The 19,597-nt window shown below is 33.7% G+C and overlaps 10 protein-coding genes across 10 annotated transcripts; 7 read left to right on the forward strand and 3 right to left on the reverse strand.

Moving 5' to 3' along the window:
* Positions 1–324: 324 nt before the first annotated feature.
* PDP3 (Pdp3p) lies at positions 325–1,815 on the reverse strand. Its single transcript, XM_019186554.1, has 2 exons — positions 1,677–1,815; positions 325–1,620 (listed from the first exon to the last, which is right to left on the reverse strand). Exon 2 carries the CDS (start codon positions 1,486–1,488, stop codon positions 502–504), a length of 987 nt encoding a protein of 328 aa, XP_019036843.1. The 5' UTR covers positions 1,489–1,620; positions 1,677–1,815; the 3' UTR covers positions 325–501.
* A 212-nt stretch (positions 1,816–2,027) lies between these two features.
* Positions 2,028–3,545, forward strand: WICANDRAFT_64983 (uncharacterized protein; the record flags this gene model as incomplete). The annotated part of the gene is made up of 1 exon (XM_019183843.1): positions 2,028–3,545. The coding sequence occupies one exon, from the start codon at positions 2,028–2,030 to the stop codon at positions 3,543–3,545; it is 1,518 nt and encodes a 505-aa protein (XP_019036844.1).
* A 690-nt stretch (positions 3,546–4,235) lies between these two features.
* Positions 4,236–5,559, forward strand: WICANDRAFT_70724 (lipase family protein; the record flags this gene model as incomplete). Its single annotated transcript, XM_019184213.1, has 2 exons — positions 4,236–4,678; positions 4,733–5,559. Exons 1-2 carry the CDS (start codon positions 4,498–4,500, stop codon positions 5,557–5,559), a joined length of 1,008 nt encoding a protein of 335 aa, XP_019036845.1. The 5' UTR covers positions 4,236–4,497.
* A 702-nt stretch (positions 5,560–6,261) lies between these two features.
* WICANDRAFT_64985 (lipase family protein) lies at positions 6,262–7,329 on the forward strand (the record flags this gene model as incomplete). The annotated part of the gene is made up of 1 exon (XM_019183844.1): positions 6,262–7,329. The coding sequence occupies one exon, from the start codon at positions 6,262–6,264 to the stop codon at positions 7,327–7,329; it is 1,068 nt and encodes a 355-aa protein (XP_019036846.1).
* Positions 7,330–8,679: 1,350 nt separating this feature from the next.
* Positions 8,680–9,732, forward strand: WICANDRAFT_80970 (lipase family protein; the record flags this gene model as incomplete). The annotated part of the gene is made up of 1 exon (XM_019185156.1): positions 8,680–9,732. One exon carries the CDS (start codon positions 8,680–8,682, stop codon positions 9,730–9,732), a length of 1,053 nt encoding a protein of 350 aa, XP_019036847.1.
* Positions 9,733–10,787: 1,055 nt separating this feature from the next.
* On the forward strand, positions 10,788–11,501 carry WICANDRAFT_80971 (uncharacterized protein; the record flags this gene model as incomplete). The annotated part of the gene is made up of 2 exons (XM_019185157.1): positions 10,788–10,802; positions 11,049–11,501. The coding sequence occupies 2 exons, from the start codon at positions 10,788–10,790 to the stop codon at positions 11,499–11,501; spliced, it is 468 nt and encodes a 155-aa protein (XP_019036848.1).
* Positions 11,502–12,652: 1,151 nt separating this feature from the next.
* On the reverse strand, positions 12,653–13,880 carry GTT3 (Gtt3p; the record flags this gene model as incomplete). Its single annotated transcript, XM_019185158.1, has 2 exons — positions 12,653–13,763; positions 13,819–13,880. 2 exons carry the CDS (start codon positions 13,878–13,880, stop codon positions 12,653–12,655), a joined length of 1,173 nt encoding a protein of 390 aa, XP_019036849.1.
* Positions 13,881–14,141: 261 nt separating this feature from the next.
* Positions 14,142–14,363, forward strand: WICANDRAFT_85757 (uncharacterized protein; the record flags this gene model as incomplete). Its single annotated transcript, XM_019185943.1, has 1 exon — positions 14,142–14,363. One exon carries the CDS (start codon positions 14,142–14,144, stop codon positions 14,361–14,363), a length of 222 nt encoding a protein of 73 aa, XP_019036850.1.
* A 1,813-nt stretch (positions 14,364–16,176) lies between these two features.
* Positions 16,177–17,790, reverse strand: WICANDRAFT_35131 (uncharacterized protein; the record flags this gene model as incomplete). The annotated part of the gene is made up of 1 exon (XM_019182271.1): positions 16,177–17,790. One exon carries the CDS (start codon positions 17,788–17,790, stop codon positions 16,177–16,179), a length of 1,614 nt encoding a protein of 537 aa, XP_019036851.1.
* Positions 17,791–18,335: 545 nt separating this feature from the next.
* WICANDRAFT_35391 (uncharacterized protein) lies at positions 18,336–19,595 on the forward strand (the record flags this gene model as incomplete). The annotated part of the gene is made up of 1 exon (XM_019182300.1): positions 18,336–19,595. The coding sequence occupies one exon, from the start codon at positions 18,336–18,338 to the stop codon at positions 19,593–19,595; it is 1,260 nt and encodes a 419-aa protein (XP_019036852.1).
* Between the last annotated feature and the right edge of the window lie 2 nt (positions 19,596–19,597).

Raw genomic sequence — 19,597 nt, forward strand, 5'->3', positions numbered from 1 at the left:
TTAGTTATAAGTCGTAATTTGGCGCTGGTTATACAGATGGGCAAAGTTGATTACGGTGGAGGCTGAAATCCATATAGAGGTACGTTTTACTAATTGATTAGAGTTATAGGCTTACTGTACATCCATAATTTGCGGAATGGATATGAATCGAATCGAGATCATGATTGTACTTAATACTGGGGAGCAGTATAGCCAAGCCTTATAATCAACGGTATACTGAAACTATAAATTGGAATATGCTTTGAATTAATTACATTGACAATAATCAGCATTGACCAACAACTACGAATTAGTAGTGAATATACTTCATAAACCAATAAAACTCAACTAGCAAGGGTTGAATATGAATTAAAATGGGCATACGAATAAAACAAACGTAGAGACCAACTATTTATAGGGGACTATTGTTGTCAAATTAGAGTGTAGATTATTGAAATTATTCAAGTTGGTTTGGTCTGCTTCAAAATCTATTGGAAAAAACATTAAATATTAAAATTCCATCTAAGCCCCAGATTCCACTGGTTTATTAGATTCATTACCATCTGTTTCTGCAATAGCTTCACCACCTTCCTTCTTCTCCTCTTGTTCATTCAAAGCTTCTTTAGCTAATTCATTGGATTCTTCCTTAACTTCTTCTTTTGACTTCTCATTTATTTGCTGTTTTGAGTCCTCCTTAGTCTCTTTAGACTTATCTGTTGATTCCTCCTTGACCTCACCTTTTGGTAATGTTTTTTCAGCTTCATTTCCATTCCCTTCCTCTTTCAAAATCTCTTTCTTGTCACCATTTTCTTTTTTAGGACTACTACTATGATCATGAACTTCAAATGTTGAATTTGGAGTATCGTTCAAATCACCATTAGATTTTTCACTCTTTAGCTCTGCAATATATGGTTCCCACTTAAGAATTAGGTCAATACTTCTATCATGGAACTTGTAATCATCAGGTCTCTTCAAAGTTTCTACCCTTGTTATAGCTTTCAGCACCTTGTGAATTTTTGAAACTTTTAATAAATCTGAATTTATCGAATCACTAAAATTCTCCAAATCTTTGAAAACATTAGAAATACTTGACAATTCAGCTTCTGTTGGGTCTGTTCTTCTTTGTATTAATCCTCTTTGTAGTTTAGATCTGAACCAAACGGCTCTATTTGCTAATTCTTCGAACGTTGGTTTCTTCTTCTCTGGTGTGGGTTGCTTTACCTTCTTCTTCCTTGGTGGTTCCTCTGTAGACTCTTTACTCATTGCCACCGAGCTCTTTCTACCAGATTTTTTAACAGTTTCCGGTTTTTTCTTTTCTTCAAGCCAACTCTCATATTCAATATATTCTTCATCTTTGGACAAAAGATTATTTTCCCTTAGCAATTTCTCCAAAGCTTTAGAGTTCAAAGCCTGGTAAGCAACAGCATCACTGAATGCCTTTTCCATAACAGGGTCATCAGAGCTCATATGAGTCCCAGCTTTGGATTCTGCTCTAAAGTCTTGAAGCATTTCTCTAGTCAAAGGGGAGATTGTTTTGTAACTATTCCAATACCAAGTTGGATCATTTAGATATTTGACAAGAATGGCATCCCTTTTAAACTTTTTTTTGACATCTTTAGGACAGTATGCTAGAGGGATAACCTAAACGGGTTAGTTAGTAAATATTTTCTTATTTGTTTGTTGTTGAGTTCACTTACGACCGCTGGCCAAGGAGGATAGTTTCTTGCCTTTGATAGTACCAATTGACCTGGTTTGTATGACTCAATGGAAGGATGTTCAAGATCACTTTTAGCAGGAGATGCTTTAGGCTTAGCCATTGTGATTGCTGTTGATGATGTTGTTGACGGTGTTGTTGTTGTTGTTGGTTAACGACGTGTTGTTGTTTTTTTGACTCCTTTGATTTTCTGGATGCTGAAACTTTGGCTGTTCGCGAATGCGTTTTTTATATTGCGAGTTCGCGAAGATCTTGAGCTCAAAAAAACACCGAAACATCACCAACTACTTCTTTTGGTTCGTTATTACTGCTCATCAATATCAATCCGTCAAAGATGCCTCCAAAGAAAAGAAGCCGTACTTCGAATGACATGTCGCAGACATACTATCTTCCAAACAATATTCAACAACAACAGCAGCAGCAGCAACAACAACAATACGGCTATTATCCACCTCAGTATAATAACTACAATTACAACAGCATGTTTCCTCAACAAGCACCTTCTCAACAGGATCAAGAAAGTGAGATAGCTCAAGGAGCTCTACTTTTGAGTACACTCAAAGATAAAGCGAATGCTCCACCACAGCCAGCACCACAAGTGAAGAAGACCCAAGCATTCCAAAGAGTGTTCATACACCGTGTTACCACCAATCAAGATAAAACTCTAGTTCCTATAGAGAGTGATGCAAGAGATGATAAAGATGATGAAAAACCTAGAGACGTGGATAACCATAGAATTTTGGGTAATGAAAATGAGGTTGTGTTAGGCGCTCCAAACACTAAACATTCAAACGCTGATATAATTTTTGCTAATGGTAATAATCGTGAAAAGAGACGAGTGGAAATGTTTGAAAATTACAGTGAATTGTACAAGTTCAAAGAACAAAATAGAGATGCTATTTATCATAACCAGAGGTTACATCTGCAGAAAAAATTGGACTTATTATCAAGACCAAAGAACCCAAATACTGAAGTTGCTGAATTATACAATGATGATGAGTTTTTTGAGCAGGAACAAGATCTCGTGGAGAAACGTGATTTTGAATTGACAAGATTGAAAAATTGGAGAAGGTATAGAAGAAATGAGAATTTGAAGAATTATTATAAGCAGTCAAATGAAATCTACAGATCAACTAATGAGTTGTTAATTGATAAACTTGAGAGGTTGAAACAATTCTTTATAAAGCAAAAAAACCTGTTAAACAATCTTGACAGAGAGTATACAGATATCAGCTCTACACGTGCAGAGAAATTTTACACTGGATTTCGACAAGAACCACAACCACATCAATTAGAATCCTTTCCTCAACCTGATAATGAAGCATTAGCAACAGAAAGTGATCATGATCATCTAACGATTCCACAAGAACTTCAAGATCCACAAACTCAAGACAGCTCCGAAACAGATACTGGATTCACGTCAACAAACTCTGCTGTGGTGATTAAAAGAGGTCCAGGTCGTCCATCAAGAAAATCGAAAATTAAGAAGCCTCAAAGTGCAAAATCGAAATTAAACAACACAATAATGTCATCTATTATTGAAGGTTTTGCTCCAATATTAACAAATGATGAATTTCAGTTAGTGACAAATGATGAAACACGTACAAAGATCAATTTAACAATATCGACGCCAGTCAATTCAGATACTGATAGTAAAAAAGATCAAAATGGTGGAAATAACGGTAGAACAACTACCAGTTCAAGAGCAGTCAGAGAAGCAAGAGATAGAGAAGGGTATAGAGATAATAATGCTGCTATGAATAAGATTATGAAGCATTATGTTTCACCAGATGAATTAACGTCTGAGATGATAGATGAAGATTTAAAATTATTGAGAGCTGGTGCTAAATAGTACTCAGAATGATCAATGAGATTTATGACATGATAGTTGTAGACTGAGTTGCGCCTTCGTTTACTAATTAACGTTTGAATGTGATGGGATCAAATTTCAGGTGTTTGTTTTTGATCAATTTTGAGGCAACAGATCTTGAACCTGATTTAATATGTCGTCATGATGAGAATGAGATGGACGAGATCTCTTGACACTTGTCTATCGAACATTATGGATCCGGAAGATGTACTACAACTTAGAAGTCTTTTAATGAACTCTTCGCCATGAGGACCCATCCCTATAATTAGCTGTAAGTTCTAACAATTGCTTTGATTTGAACTTTTGTATCATTGTACGTTATAGAGTCTGAAACCGCATTATCTCCGCCAATTACCGACAGGGTGAACACGCCCATAATCTATAATAGCATTAGAGTGTGAATATTTAATATAATTATACGATCAGGCATTGATCTAACCTTCACAGTAGCTTGACAATTTATATCCCTTGCCTCTCAGCACTTTAATGCTTGGTCTTTAACTTGATCATTGTTCTTAGATGATGCGTACAAGAAAAGTGAATATCAAAAGCGAAATCTTTGATCTGATATTTAATATGGGGTTTGATCAAGACAAACCAATTACTACGCAAGCAACCTGCCAGTTTGAATGCAGATAGTTCAACGTGCCTCTTGTCATCAACAACATGGAATTCTGTGGTTATACACCGTTGATCTCAATATTGCAATTGTCTCAGAAAGCTGGACTCAATGTACTAATGCTTTATTGATACTTTAACTATAATAAGGTTCAAAACCTTCTCCTAAAAGTTAAAGCAGCACCATCAATTAGTACTGGGCCCAAAGCATCAAATGATCTCTCTTGAATTGTGTATATAAAGACCCTTAAAACCTCCATATTGCTTTCCCACTTCCATCTTCATTATATCAGACACGCCCAACTAAAACCTCAATATGAAATCTGATATTATCATTTACTTATCAATTTTATTTATCCATGTCACGGCATTCAGTGATTCAGTGTATGATTTATTAGTGGAAAATGCTCATTATTGTACACTTGCCTATTGCTCATCCCAATCAACTTTTGAGCCAGGGACTCCATTAGATCAAGCTTGTCCATTAGTTGACTTCTGTCTCAACCAAACAGACACAACATTATAATCCATCTTTAACCCAAATGACACAGATGATAGAATTAGTGGATTTTCATACCTAAGTGTTGATGATGTTGATAAAAAAGTCCACAGTGTTTTCAGAGGTGCTCATACCGAGGGTGATTATTTAACATTATTAGGCTTTGCGCAATGTCCTTATGCATCTGTTATCAAACATGGGTTTAAATATGATGATTTTGCTGAATTCAAAAATGATTCAACTAGGTTAAAAAATGCAATTTTGGAAAAAAGTGGGAATGACACTGTTTGTGAAGGTTGTTATGTTCATTGTGGGACATATCTCGAATTCATGAAGTTTATTCAAGAAATTTATGATTCCGCAACTCCATATTTAGATCAACACTATAATTTGATTGTTGATGGTTATTCACTTGGTGGTATTTATGCCTTATTAACTGGTGTTGAATTCAAAACCCAAGGTTACAACCCATTAGTTTTAACTTATGGATCTTTAAAAGTTGGTAATCCAAAATTTAGCAAATGGGTTGATCAAATATTTGCAAATGAACAAGCTCTTGAAATTGTCCAAGCTGGTGGTGATTTACCATATCCTTCATACTCTAGAGTCTTCCAAACAGCAGATTTTGCACCTTCTTTACCACCATCTATCCCAATTTTGCTTGAATATCAACATGCAGGATTACAATTTGAAATAACAAAAATTTTATTGCCACATCCAAAAAGTGTTGTCAAATTTGGTGGACCTTCTTCAAGTTCTGCAGATGATGAAGCTATATTGAATGAAGAAACCATCAGAGATGATGATATTGATGATGATTCGGGATATCCACACCTTCATATGTTTATTGAGTTCTCCAATACCTGTTCTGATGAATAGATATAATTCTAGGCTATCTTATTGCTTTGCTGGTCCATCTATAACGCTTTCAATACATGTTTTATCAAGTGTCAAAGTTCAATCTGAGCAGCGTCGTAGAATGAAAACAACGGGGCAGAGAAAATCTGACCCACACAGCTTACATAATAAACAAAGCTGTTTACATAATATTTGAATGAATGCTGACAAAGCATGCACAGTTTAGAGCCCATTATAATACGCCCTGCTTATTTAAAAGCTTTGATTTTGTCAAATAAATGATATTCAGTACAGGTTAAACCCAATCTGTGTTGTTTTACATAATTAAATCTGTTATGGTAAAGTGCTATAAAAAGGTGTCTTTCAAACCTCTCACACTAGAAGTTTGCAATTTTCGCGAAATTATCACACCAAAAGCCAGCATTAATTATCACTTCAAAGTTACAACCAAAATGCTCAATCAAAGAGGCCACTGGTCTGTCTGCTATCTTGTTAGTACTCATCATCTTGAATAAGGTTTACCAAAGCTGAACCCAATCACCAAGGGACTTGACCAAATGTTCTTTTTTCGCTAAAGTACGAGATTAGTATACACCAAGAATTCATCAAGGGTCCTATTCACCAATACGAGGGAAACTCCGCTGATTTGAACTATTTGACTATAAATACTGGTTAAAATGATGGTCTTGCAAGCTGTACAATCCAGTCTAGTATCCATCAAAGATGTTTATTGGTGTTATTATCCCATTAGTGTTTGTCATTACTGAAGTTTTAGGATTTAGTGATTCGGTTTATGATCAGTTAGTTGATACTGCATATTATTGCAAGGCTTCATACTGTTCAGTTGAATCTACTTTCCAACCAGGTCCCCTGGAAGATGCCTGTCCTGGTTTAACATTTTGTCGTAATCAAACAACAACAACTATTGAAGCAATTTTCAATCCTGATGAAACACAGAATGAGATTAGTGGATATTCATATTTGACTGTTGATCATGAAAAGAAAAAGATCTATAGTATCTTTAGAGGTACGATGACTGATGGTGATAAACTTACAGATGTCTTAGCTTTCCAATGTCCTTATGTTCCAGTTTTACAAAATAATTTAAAATTTGAAGATTTTGAAAATATTAAAGATCATGATGAATTATCAAGAAAGATCTTGAGGAAAAGTGGAGGTCAAAAAGTTTGTAAAGATTGTTTTGTTCATTGTGGATTATATGTTGCATTTATGAAATTTATTAATAGGGTCTTTGATACTGCAAAGCCATTCTTGGACCAAGGTTATGAATTAACAATTACTGGACATTCATTAGGTGGTGGATATGCTTTATTAACAGGTGCTGAGTTTAGAGCTCAAGGGTATGGTTCTTTTTTAATCACTTATGGTTCACTAAGGGTTGGTAATCCAAATTTTAATAAATGGGTTGATGATATTTTCGAAACTGGGAAAGCTGCTAGTATTGTTGAGAAAGGTGGTGATTTACCAATTCCATCTTATTCAAGGGTTTTCCAAACAGTTGATTTTGTTCCTCATTTACCACCAAATATTCCAATTATTTTAGAATATGGACATTCTGGATTACAATTTGAAATCACCAAAATAGAATTACCACAACCTAAAAATGTTGTCAAGTTTAAAGGACCTCCAAAAAAATATAGAAGTGATGTTGATGAGACTGATGAAATCAATTCAATTAATAGAAATTCTCGTGGTGCTTTATGGGATGCTATTTGGTATCCACATCAGCGTATGTTTATCAATTTCTCATTGCCTTGTGAGGATTATTGATTGTGGTGTTTTTAATTGATCCACTTTTGAACTTTTTGTATAGATCTAGAATCTAGAATCTCAATATATTACATTGATTATGAACGAATGTAATGATGTTACCTTGGGACAAATGTTAACGTCCAACAGCTGAAGAACATTTGTACCTTCATCTTTTTGCATAAGAACCTTGAGTAAAGTATTAAACCAGTGTAGTCAAGACGTACAAGAGCTAATACCCAAGCACTTATTCTGGAGAAGACCGTATGGTTTGGTGATTTTGAGGTTTACTTGATGAAATTGTACCTTTCAATCATCTACTAACCAAACTAATTGGTACCAATAATGACTCTTCAGATTAAAACAATCACTAGATACTCTAGAATTCATGACTGATATGCCTTAGAATTCAATAGTGCGTATTTAATGTCTAGCTGTTATAGGCCGTACAGTACGTGCTAAAATGATCAGGGATATAGGAGGACTTCAAAGAAACAGAGAAGTAGCTGGCGTTTTTGAGGTCACTTTTGACATGAGGAATGCCATTTTAAACTCAGTACAAATTGTATATGCCTATCATATAATTTGGGTGCTATTCAATTCCAGCTGTAGGACCCCATTTCATTCTGAGTTGTTTTTGTTTCAAACATATTGGAATTGTTCACGTATTTAAGAAGCCATACATCGAGAACACCATCAAGCTGTATGACCTTTGGAACTCTGAAGTAAACAAGATTGACAGTTCCTATAGCCACGGGTCAACATCAATAGAAGATCATTTCAATGTTTACGGATCAAACCAAACAACCGTGACGTTCTACGGATCTTCGTTGATGGTCTTCAGGGCTGAACAGAGAATCCCATGATCCTTGACACAATCCACATTAAATCCTCATCATAACACATCTCTATACAACTCTCTCCAAATCTCTGGATCTTGTTATTATCAATCCATTTTCTGAATCTCTTCACCTGCCAAAAAAGATGAAATTTTAAGCTCGCGCTGTCAACGGGGAAGAATGAAGAGACATTTTGGCGCTTCAACTTACATTATTTAGAAGCACCCAAAGAGCCAATGAGAATCATTCAGAATTCAGTCATGTTAGGCACTGTAAACAGGTTATGAAGATGTCCAAGTGGTTTGGGTTAAATTAGGTTGAGAATAGCTGTCATTTGGTACAACCCAATATAACTACAACCAAAATATTACGTACTTTACAAACATAGATCAGCTACATGTCTCACTGGAGTATAAACAGAAAGACCCCATTTGCAAAACAGATCCATTCTTCAAAAGATTATAAATATCCTGCCAGAATCCTTGAATCTTGACTTCCAACTTAGGATGATTTCCCCCAACATCAAACAACAATGAAAGTCCAAACATTATTCACTTTTCTATTCATCTTCACTTCTGTCTTTGGGTTTAGCGATTCAGTTTATAACAAACTTGTTGAGATTGCCCATTATGCCAAAATCGCCTATTGTTCAGTTGAGCCTTATTTCCAAGATGGTCCTTTAGGTAAAGCATGTCCAGATATTGATTTTTGTGATGCTACAAATCAATCATCAACTCAAATTGCAGAAGTTGTTCGTCCAAATTTCTTGGAACAAGAGATTAGTGGAGATTCTTATGTTGCAATTAATGATGAAACCAAGAAAGTTTATGCAGTTTTCAGGGGAAGTTTATCACCAGGAGATTTCGTCACTGATATAACTGCCTTCCAATGTCCATATGCACCAATTTTGAAAAATAATTTAAAGTATGAAGAATTTGCAAATATTTCAAATCATGATCAATTAAGATCTGCAATTTTGTCCAAGGCTGATAATGAAACCGTTTGTGAAGATTGTTTAGTTCATTGTGGTGTTTATGTTGCATTTATGAAGTTTATTCAAGATGTTTATGAAACTGCTGATCCTTATTTACAAAAAGGTTATGAGTTAACAGTTACTGGACATTCATTAGGTGGTGGGTATGCTTTATTAGGTGGTGTGGAATTTAAATTACAAGGTTATGAACCTTTATTAATCACATATGCTTCATTAAGAGTTGGTAATCCAAGTTTTAATAAATGGGTTGATGAAATTTTCCAAACTGAAGCAAATGCTAAAATTGTTGGAGAAGGTGGTGATTTACCAATTCCTTCATATTCAAGAGTTTATCAAGAAACTGATATTGTTCCAAGATTACCACCAAATATTCCAAATGTTTTAGAATATACACATTCTGGTCTAAGATTCCAAATTACTAAAGTTCTATTACCACAATTGAAAGAAAATGTTGTTTTCAAAGGTGCTTCAAATAATGATGCAAATGATGGTATTGATATTAATTTCCAACCTGGTATTACATTCTTGTTGTATCAACATTTACATGAATTCACTAGAATTTCATGGCCATGTAATGATTTGGATGTTTAAGTTTTGAATACAATATGAAATAATGATGAAGTGATTGTAGTTTTGTATAAATTGAAGAAGATGATGATGAAGCTCTTGACTTACACCCAAACACCAAACAGATCATAGAATTTTCCATGATGAGTTTGATGAGGCATAAAGAGCAAAGATCAAAGTGCAAGGAGCCGTTGATATAGTATAGATTTCAGTAGTCTGGTGGTTCTTATTTGATGGTAGTAATTCTTTATCTTAATGGTATCTAAGGCTGTATAATTGATTCAAGTTGATTTGGATAGTTCAAACTTCATGGAGAAACACCAACTCCACAATTTGACATCTGTTCAAAGGTCTCAAGACAATAAGGTACGATCTCAAATATTACTTTATGACTTAAAAGCCATTTGGAAGTAGTTGCACTTCTCTATTATACTTGTCTGTCACATCACCTGGATCACCGAATGTGTCAACTGGAGCACCATGAAAACCTTCAACAAGCCTTTAATTTTTCAACAGCTCATCACCAAGAGTATTATTTAATCAGACACATAAATAACATTAGGGCCCATGAGCATAAACGAATATCATCACAACCAATACCACTATCACTACCACCACCATCACCAACTTTGTGACTACTCTTTCCAAAGTGAATCCATTTCATTGGCTCATTCACGACACTCGTATGTTCGTTTATTAGCTATATGATCCATCAATTGATGGTCACGAGCCCGATAACTCTGACCACAACAGAACACAACGACAACACCAACCACCAATCAATACCATAACCACACCTTCTCATCACCATAACTCTACCTAATTCTCTACCATTACTTTTAACCCTCTATTCATTGGCTCTTGCTCTTCACCTTCTCTAAAGCCCAGTGCCCACATTTACCCTTCCCTCACCGCATCGCCGTGCTCAGTTTTACGCCTGTCCCAACGTAAAAAAAAAAATTTAAAAAAAAAAAAAAATTCGAATTGTCGACAAAAAAAAAAGTCGATTTCTTTTCTTTAAAAACTTATCCTTCTCTGAAATTTGTATCCACCAATTCTTTTAATTCTTTATATTCAAAATGGCTGAAGAAGATGTATGTGCACCTGGGCATCACCTCATCTGACTGGTTTTTACAAATCAGTTGGGAATTTGCAGTGGTTGATGGATTGTGTTGATATTTTCATAGGGTTTCTTCATAGAGAAGTTTTTCTAGATGAAATTTTTTTTTCAGTGATGGCAATAATCAACAACAACAACAGCAAGATTAATCACACAATCCATTAAACACTAAATGATGATGATCTGCTCCAATGAATGGAAATACTAACAATCTATTTAGCACGTTTTCGAAACCGCTGATGCCGGTTCATCATTAACTTACCCACAACAATGTTCTGCTTTAAGAAAAAATGGTTTTGTTGTTATTAAAAACAGACCATGTAAAATTGTTGATATGTCTACCTCCAAGACTGGTAAGCATGGTCACGCTAAAGTCCATTTAGTCGCCATTGATATCTTCACCCAAAAAAAATTGGAAGATTTATCACCATCTACCCATAACATGGAAGTTCCATTTGTTAGAAGAACTGAATTCCAATTATTAGATATTGATGATGGGTTCTTAAACTTGATGACCCCAGATGGTGAAACCAAAGATGATGTCCGTGCCCCAGAAGGTGAATTAGGTGACAACATCCAATCTGCTTTTGATGAAGGTAAAGATTTATTAGTTACCATCATTTCAGCTATGGGTGAAGAAGCTGCTATTTCTTTCAAAGAAGCTCCAAAATAAACTGGTTGAATTGAAACAAGGAAAGAAAAGAAAGAGTATACTGTTTGTGTTTTGTTTTTTTTTCTTCTTTAATTTGATATTTTTTGATTGTTGTGTTTTATTATAAAAAACTTTTTTTCCAATGGTAGTTGTTACTTCTTTTTTTCAAAGAGATCGATTAAGTTCAGATTTTTTTATGAATCCCATTTTTTAAAAAGTTTTTAGTTGTTGAATATTAATTCATAGTTTTTTGATTATTTATCAAGTTGGGGGAAATGGAAAACAAAATCAAATTTGTTTATTTATATTATTATCATCACATTTATTTTTGCCCATCTTCTTCTCTAGTTTTTTTATTAATAAGTATTAATACAAAAAAAAGATTCATTTTATTTTAGTTTTTAAAGAAGTGAAGTTTGATTTATTGTAGATATTACTGATCCTATTAAAAAATTTCTGTTGGCTGTGATTGATTGAAGTCGATGAGCTTGTCGATCACATTAGTGACACATTGAGCTGTTACTTATCACTAGTAACTAGTAACTATAGACCAACTAACACCAGATCATTCAGCTGGATATGAGAAATGGAGTAAGTTATCAATGACACTTAAGTAGTTTTGAATGCCATGATCATCGATTGGATCTATACAATTATCAATATTGATGATGTGTCAAACCATTGAATTATATAGTACATGGTACATACCTATCAAATATGGTGGTCAACTTTTCAATATTATCAATGAACGTCACTAGCTATATATACCCGTTAATATAATGAGTTAACGACTTTAATAACGCTTGGAGTTAATTTAATTGAACTACGACGTCGTACTTTGATCCAGTTGTGGTCGATAATATGATCCACGACGTAGAGAGCTACACTCGACATGTCATGTCCTTCACATAACATTGAAATTATATTTGATATAATAATACACACATCTAACAATATAAAAAAAAGAAGTAGAGTATAAAACACACATAAAGAATGGAATCCATCAAGTATTTGTAAAAAAAAGGACAAAAAGTATTGGTAATAAGAATAAGAATAATGAAAAAAAAAAGTCTTGATAATATAAATTTAATTGTCTTGAAGATAAAAAAATTGTTTCGTTTTCATTTTTGGAAAGTCACATGAACTTTCATTCACAATGTATTCATTCCAGTTTAGATACTTGCAACGTAAAGTGCAACTAAAATACCAACACCAGAAATAATGAATGGAATATTACCCAACACTAAACTTAATGTGATTGTATTGTGAACCAAATGAGCATTAATAATTTGCAAAATTGAAGCATGTTCAATTAAACCATGTTCACTTGCCCAAGCTGCTGCATCATCTTTAATATCTTGGAATGAAACATTTTTTGGGATGAAAAGATAAGCTAATAACAATTTAGAAACATTGAAAATTAAGGGATCAAATTTAGTCTTTCTTTGCTTTTTACCAATAAAATTAAAATAATATGAAAATAATAATGGTAACCCAATTGATAATCCAAACCAAGTTAATAAAATTAAAATAAATTTAAACTGTATTAATGAACTAATATCCCAAATTTTAAAAGTTGGATCAATAAATTTATATTTGGAGATAATTTCTTGACTCAAGAAAGGAGCATCTTTAATTGAAATTAAAGGAACTTGATTGTTAATTAATAACCCAACTTCTAGCAATTGACCTAATCCATTAACTGCATCAGTAGTACTTAATTTTTTTTTAGCATCAGTGTTGAGTTTTTTAGCAGTATAAACAAATTCATCCTTTTGTTCTTCAGCATAATCATATAAATCTTCATATTTACCAATAAACCAATCTTGAATTTTAGTTAAAAATTCAAATTTTGGATGATAATCAGCATCTTCATGTTCTTCATCATCTTCCAACAATTCACCATCTTTACCTGAAGATCTTGATAAAATTTCGATATCATCATCGTCTTCTTCCTCTTCTTCTTCTTCTTCATCATCATCTTCTTCATCCTCATCTTCTTCATCTTGAGCAGATTTATAAGGACTTGATTTGTTTTTAAAACCTTTACTAATACTCAACAATTTATTAGGAGAAGACTTCAATTTATCATTTAATGGTTTTAAAACTTTATAACTTGGAGATGAAGTTATTTCATTGCCAATTGATTGAGTAACTTTACTTGGAGATGATCTTTTTCTAAATAGATAGTATTTTCTATAAGTATCATCTTCTTCCAATTCAGGATGGTTATCAAAATGTTGAGCCAATTTCTCTTCAAGAATTGGTTTAGTACCTTCATCACTACTAAGAGTTAGTTTATTTGTTTCTTAAAACCACAAAATATCAAAATACTCACCTAATTGAAAGGTCGCGACACATTTCAACTAATGCACCTTTGGTCAATTGCTTCAAACTCATCTTGATGAAATATTCTTGTCTGTTTCCAACCTGTTTTCTCTTTTGGTTTGTTGTTGGTTTGTCACTACAGGAATTGAATTGTAGTTGTTGTTGTTGTTGTTGTTGTTGTTTTCGTTTTTGTGTGTTTTGGATTTTATTTTGCTTTGTGAATTTCGCGGTGGAAATATTTGAGTTCCCATAGCAACTGGTGCTAAATTAGGGAAAAGGTAAATACAGAGTTTGTAGAGCACGTGATAGTCACGTGTGCAAATCCTATCACTTATGGAGTTCATAAACTTATGGACAATTGAATTAATTAGTGTTGACGAGATGTTAATGTACTACTATCATAAGGATATAAGAGGAAGAGTCGCTGGTGTTGGTGTATATTGGAGTTTGATTATGTACCCCAGTCTGCGTTCAACTCATGACAACTTACAAGCCATCATCATGAAAAATATTAGCTATTACTGGGTTCACTCTAGGCTAGAAAGTATTGTATGAATTAGGTGTGAGCTGTTGATTCTTCTGAATCAAGCACATCATGTGCCACCAACCTTTTCAACAGCAAAACTCAAGAATGTAATATTAATTCCTCAAATCACTTCAAGCCCAACAATAAACATTTTAAATTCCTATCATTACCAGTTCAGTAGTGCTTCTCAGTTTCCAAGAGGAGGTCACCAATAATTTAATAACATCTTAATTGAGAATAAGAGATACTTACTCGATGGATTTCCAACAAAGTTTGTGATCAGTACATATGAAATAATTGACTTGTATAAAACCATTTAACATAGCAAGAGTTGTTCTTTCAAGTTGCAACTAGTTCACATCCAATACACCCAAGTCCTCCACCATTGATACTTGTATAACTTTAAAGATGACAACATTGATGATACAAATATCTAGTAATTAACCATTTCCTTGATTCCCTGAACTGTATTTGGTTTTTCGGTAGTTCAAATAAAGATTCTCTAACTTTATCCTTCAATATCCAACATCATCATTTAAAACCCACACACCTGATTGAAACAACTCCAAACTCTTCAAAGAACAACATATAAATTAAATAAAAGATTACAATTGATGATTTTTATACAAAATAATTATCAAATTACGTAAAACCCAGAGTGTATCATGATGTGTCCCCTTCCCCAAATTCTTCCCAAAACAGATTAAACTTTTCCGTTTCCGGTTCGAGTTTTTGTTTATTTTTCCCGAAAATGATTTAATAATTTCGCAAAAATTTCGCAAAACTTTGGTTTGAAAAAAAAAAAATGGATCGGTTCAAAATTCAATTCGTCGATGGGAAAAAAAACCTCGAACGAAAAAATTTAAAAAAAATGAGGATAAAATACACTCAAAAAAACAAGGAAAGGAATTGATGAATTGACTATTGAATATAGACTATGTAATTGACATCTACAATTTCAAATCACCAACTATAACTCTTCCCAAACTCCCTCTATTCCATCGGATATAACCCTCAACGAATCCCGAGTTATAAGAAAGTAGCTCATTCTTGTCGTTATCAGTTGCAAATACCGTTTCTGCCGTAAACCGTCACACATTACCCCATTGGGATGGCAGCCCACCACATCCAGCAGTGGCATTACCGCATTGGGCAATGTGTGTCGGTCTCGTTGCAAACTTTATCAAATTTATATAAAGACCTTTTCTCCCCTGGTTTTCTCGACGAAATGTTTTTCTTTGCAATTGGAAGAGCGTATTAACACTTTTACTACACTTTTACATCTCATATACAATAAAATGCTTCCAGCTGGTGTTATTTTAGTCTTCGTCTTGATCTTCTTGATTGGTGAGTATTGTTGAAGCACTGAGAGTTCGAGTTATGGCTCTTGATGATGTTTTATACCTCGAGTACTAACAAGTTCTAGGTTGTGCCGTTTTTGGTGTTGTTGTTGCCAATGCTTTGAAAAAAAGAAGAAGAGCTTTACAAACTTTCTAAGTTGCTTCCCAAGAATGTTTATCTAGCGTATTTCATCACCACCATCACTTTTTTTTCACCAATGTTCGTTTTTTCTTATTCCATTAATGATTAAAATAATAATTATTTGCATCATCATCTTTTCACAACAAGAGTATTAAAATTAAAGAATTTTTTGTTTATTATTATTTTTCCTAGATGAGTGAGGCTGCTTTTTTTTTTGTTTTTGTTTGTTAAATTTGATCAATATATCATTAATTGGGATTTCCTCTAATTCCACTGGTTGTAATAGATTAATATACCCGAAATATACAAGGCCGTTTAAAGATTTTCTACATGAATGAATTGATTAATTGTACCTTTATGCTATTCCTCTTCAATCCCTTCCTCCTCTGTTGAATCTTTTAAGTATCTACTTTGATAAATTGCCAATAATGCTAATAAACTTAATAACCACCAACCTATCCAAGCAATTTGAAATTTTTGACCCCATGACATTATAAACCCCCAGATTAAAGGGCCTGAACATCTTGCCAATGCACTAACAGATATCGTGGCACCATTAATCATTGCTCTATGTTTTGGAGGTGATGAATTATGAACAATTAATAAAATTTGTGGGAATGAAATTGAAGTACCTAAAGTTTTCAAACAAGTTAAAGTATAAGCTGCAATTTTACTCAATGTTTTAAAATCACCGAAAAGCACAAGGTATGGGACTAGGAAATAAACAATTGGGAAAATCTTGATGAAGTTTTTATAAGTTGTTAAACAATCATAATTTCTATCAACATATGGGAAGACGAACAGTACAAAGACAACACCAAGTATACCTGTTGATGATAATAATTGACCAGTATCTTCAGATGAATAATTTAACCCACCAACTATCTTGAAGGGGAATTTGGAAATCAATTCACCAGTTTTAGATTTAGCAATATCATAAGCTAGGAAAATTGGTAAGAACTCATCATGAACCACAATATGTAAACTCATTATGAAGTTACAAACCACTGCATAAAAGATATGTGGAGTTAATAATTCTTTATAGTTGATTTCATCTTCATCTTTCACTTCATGTAATGAATAAGTTCTTATCAATGCAACACTTTCCCTTCTTGTCAACAGATGACCTACTGATGTAATTGATTGTTCATCATCACCTTCATCATCTAATAATGCAGTCTCTTCATCAATCTCTGCAGGTGATGGGGGAGTCTCTCTGATTTGATTCTTGTGCCATGCTCTTTTCTTTGGTTCAATCTTGAAGACATGTCTCTTTATAGCATCACCAAACTCCACAAATGGATCATATCTATATTTATGTTTATAATGAGTCTCTTCAAGGAAGAAAATTGCAGTGATCATACTAACCAATAGCAACCCAGAAACAAACAAATTTGGTAATGCATATGGATATTTCTTAACTAATGGTTTCAAAAATTTAAACCTTGAGGAATCACCACTTAAAAACCCACCAATTAAAGGACCCACAACACAACCAATTTGGAAAATTAACGGCATTGTAGAGAACGCCAAAGCTTGGTGTTTCCTCTCCGTCGCGACTTCACCAATCATTGTTCTAATAACTGCAACATTCCCATTCAATAACCCCATAAGTGATCTAGCCGCTAGGGCATAATAATAATTCTTAGCAAAACCCAATAATAACAAACTTGCAATCGAACCTGTCAAGCCAATGATTAAAGTTGGTTTACGACCATTCTTATCTGCGAATTTCCCCCAGTTGAAACTTGTGAGGACTTGACAAAATGCAAATATTGAAGATAAATAACCTGAATATTTTGAAACTTCAGCTTCATTCTGTGAGATTCCAAAATCTTTAACCATGAAATAGACATATGGGAACAATGAAGTGAATGCGATGGGTTCAGCGAATCGAACACATGCGATGACAAAGATTTGGGACCAGGGGAACCCTTTCATTTGGGTTCTGAATGATTCTTTAGGGTTGGGCATATTTGATGATTATGATGTACTAGGGAATGTTGATGATGATGAATGACTGATTGATGGTGATTTTTATAATACCGATGGAGTGAAAATGTTTTCAGTATAGGCAGTCATGTGAAGAGACAATGGTTGTATTGCAGAGTGTGGTTTCTAAGGTGAGTTGATTAGTTGATTGAAGCAGCCACAAGAAGAGCTTTTGATGTTCTGTGAATTGGATTGAATCAGATCCACAGTGGTCGGGAGAGATGCCGTATTGGGGGTGAGATCCGAAGGAGTTTAGTGAAGGTGATACAGTTCTTAATTGTAGTTATAATAGTTAAAAGGTAATAAGTAATTCGTTAGTTAATTCATTTAATATCACTTTCTTTAATTAATATTTCTTTATTCTATTCATTTTTATAAGTCTAGTGTTGTTTGTAATTTCTATTGCACCGAGTTTCTCACCATAGGAAAAAGACAGATTCTGAAAATGTCAATGAGCTGTTCATAATACAAATTACATCAAATTACATCAAATCACAACCATTTACACTCTATTAATACACTACACAATGAACAACCAACTCGTGGTCATTTCTGGTGGTACTGCTTCCAACTCCCTAGTCAACCTGTTCCAATCCCTTTCCCCAAACATCACCTACATCTTGCCAATATCTGATAATGGTGGTTCAACTTCAGAGATCCTTAGAGTCCTAGGAGGTCCAGCTATTGGTGACTTACGTTCCAGAATAACAAGGTTGATTCCTGATGAGGGTTTCAAAAACTTGCTAAGTTATAGATTATCTGAAGATGGTGATGAGGCAAAATTAGAATGGACTTCAATCGTGGAAGGTCAACATGAAATTTGGAATGGGTTAGAAATTCAATGTAAAGAAATGGTTAGATCTTTTTTAATCCATGTTCATATGGAATTATTGAAAAAATCAAGAAATCCATCAACAAATTTTAAATATGAAATGGCTAGTATTGGGAATTTATTACTCACTGGGATTAGATTATTTGTTGGTTCACTAGATAGTGCAATTGAATTAATATTAAGAATGACAAGAATTTCACCAAATATTAAAATATTGCCATGCTTAAACACAAATTATACTTATCACATCTCTGCTAAATTGCATAATGGAGATATAATCACTGGTCAATCTCAAATATCTCATCCAAATGAACCAATCTCCACAATATTAAGTTCCTCCACTTCAATCCATAAAATTTATGATCCAGTTATAATTCATGAAGATATACCTTATCAACATCCAGATTTGAATATATCTCAATTACATTTCTCCAAAAATGAAAACCAACCATTGAAATCTCCAATTGACAAGATTTTTTATATAAATCCATATGGTGAAGAAATCCATCCACAGGCAAATTCAAGAACTATTCATAGTATTCATGACTCCCAAACATTAATCTATTCAGTCGGTTCATTAATGACAAGTACAATCCCTGTTATAATCCTAAAGGGAATAGGAATGGCAATAAAGAAAAGCTCTGCAAATAAGATCTTGTTATTGAATGGAGATTATGATCGTGAAACATTTCGTTTAAGTGCCCTGAATTTCATTGAAACTTTATGTGGGGCTGTTAAATATAGTATTGATGATGATAGAGTCTTATTGACTTATGATGAAGTTGTTACTCATTTAATCTATATGGAGGATTCAGAAATTCCTGTTGATGTGGAGAAAATTTCATATCTAGGGATTAAATGTATTTCAGTACCAAAGGATAAAAAATTGAATGAAAATATAAATGTGTATGATTTATCGAGTTTACAAAATTCATTGAAAACATTAATACATTAAAC

Source organism: Wickerhamomyces anomalus (genome assembly GCF_001661255.1).
Source record: "Wickerhamomyces anomalus NRRL Y-366-8 unplaced genomic scaffold WICANscaffold_6, whole genome shotgun sequence".
In the NCBI taxonomy this organism is placed as follows: domain Eukaryota; kingdom Fungi; phylum Ascomycota; class Saccharomycetes; order Phaffomycetales; family Wickerhamomycetaceae; genus Hansenula; species Hansenula anomala.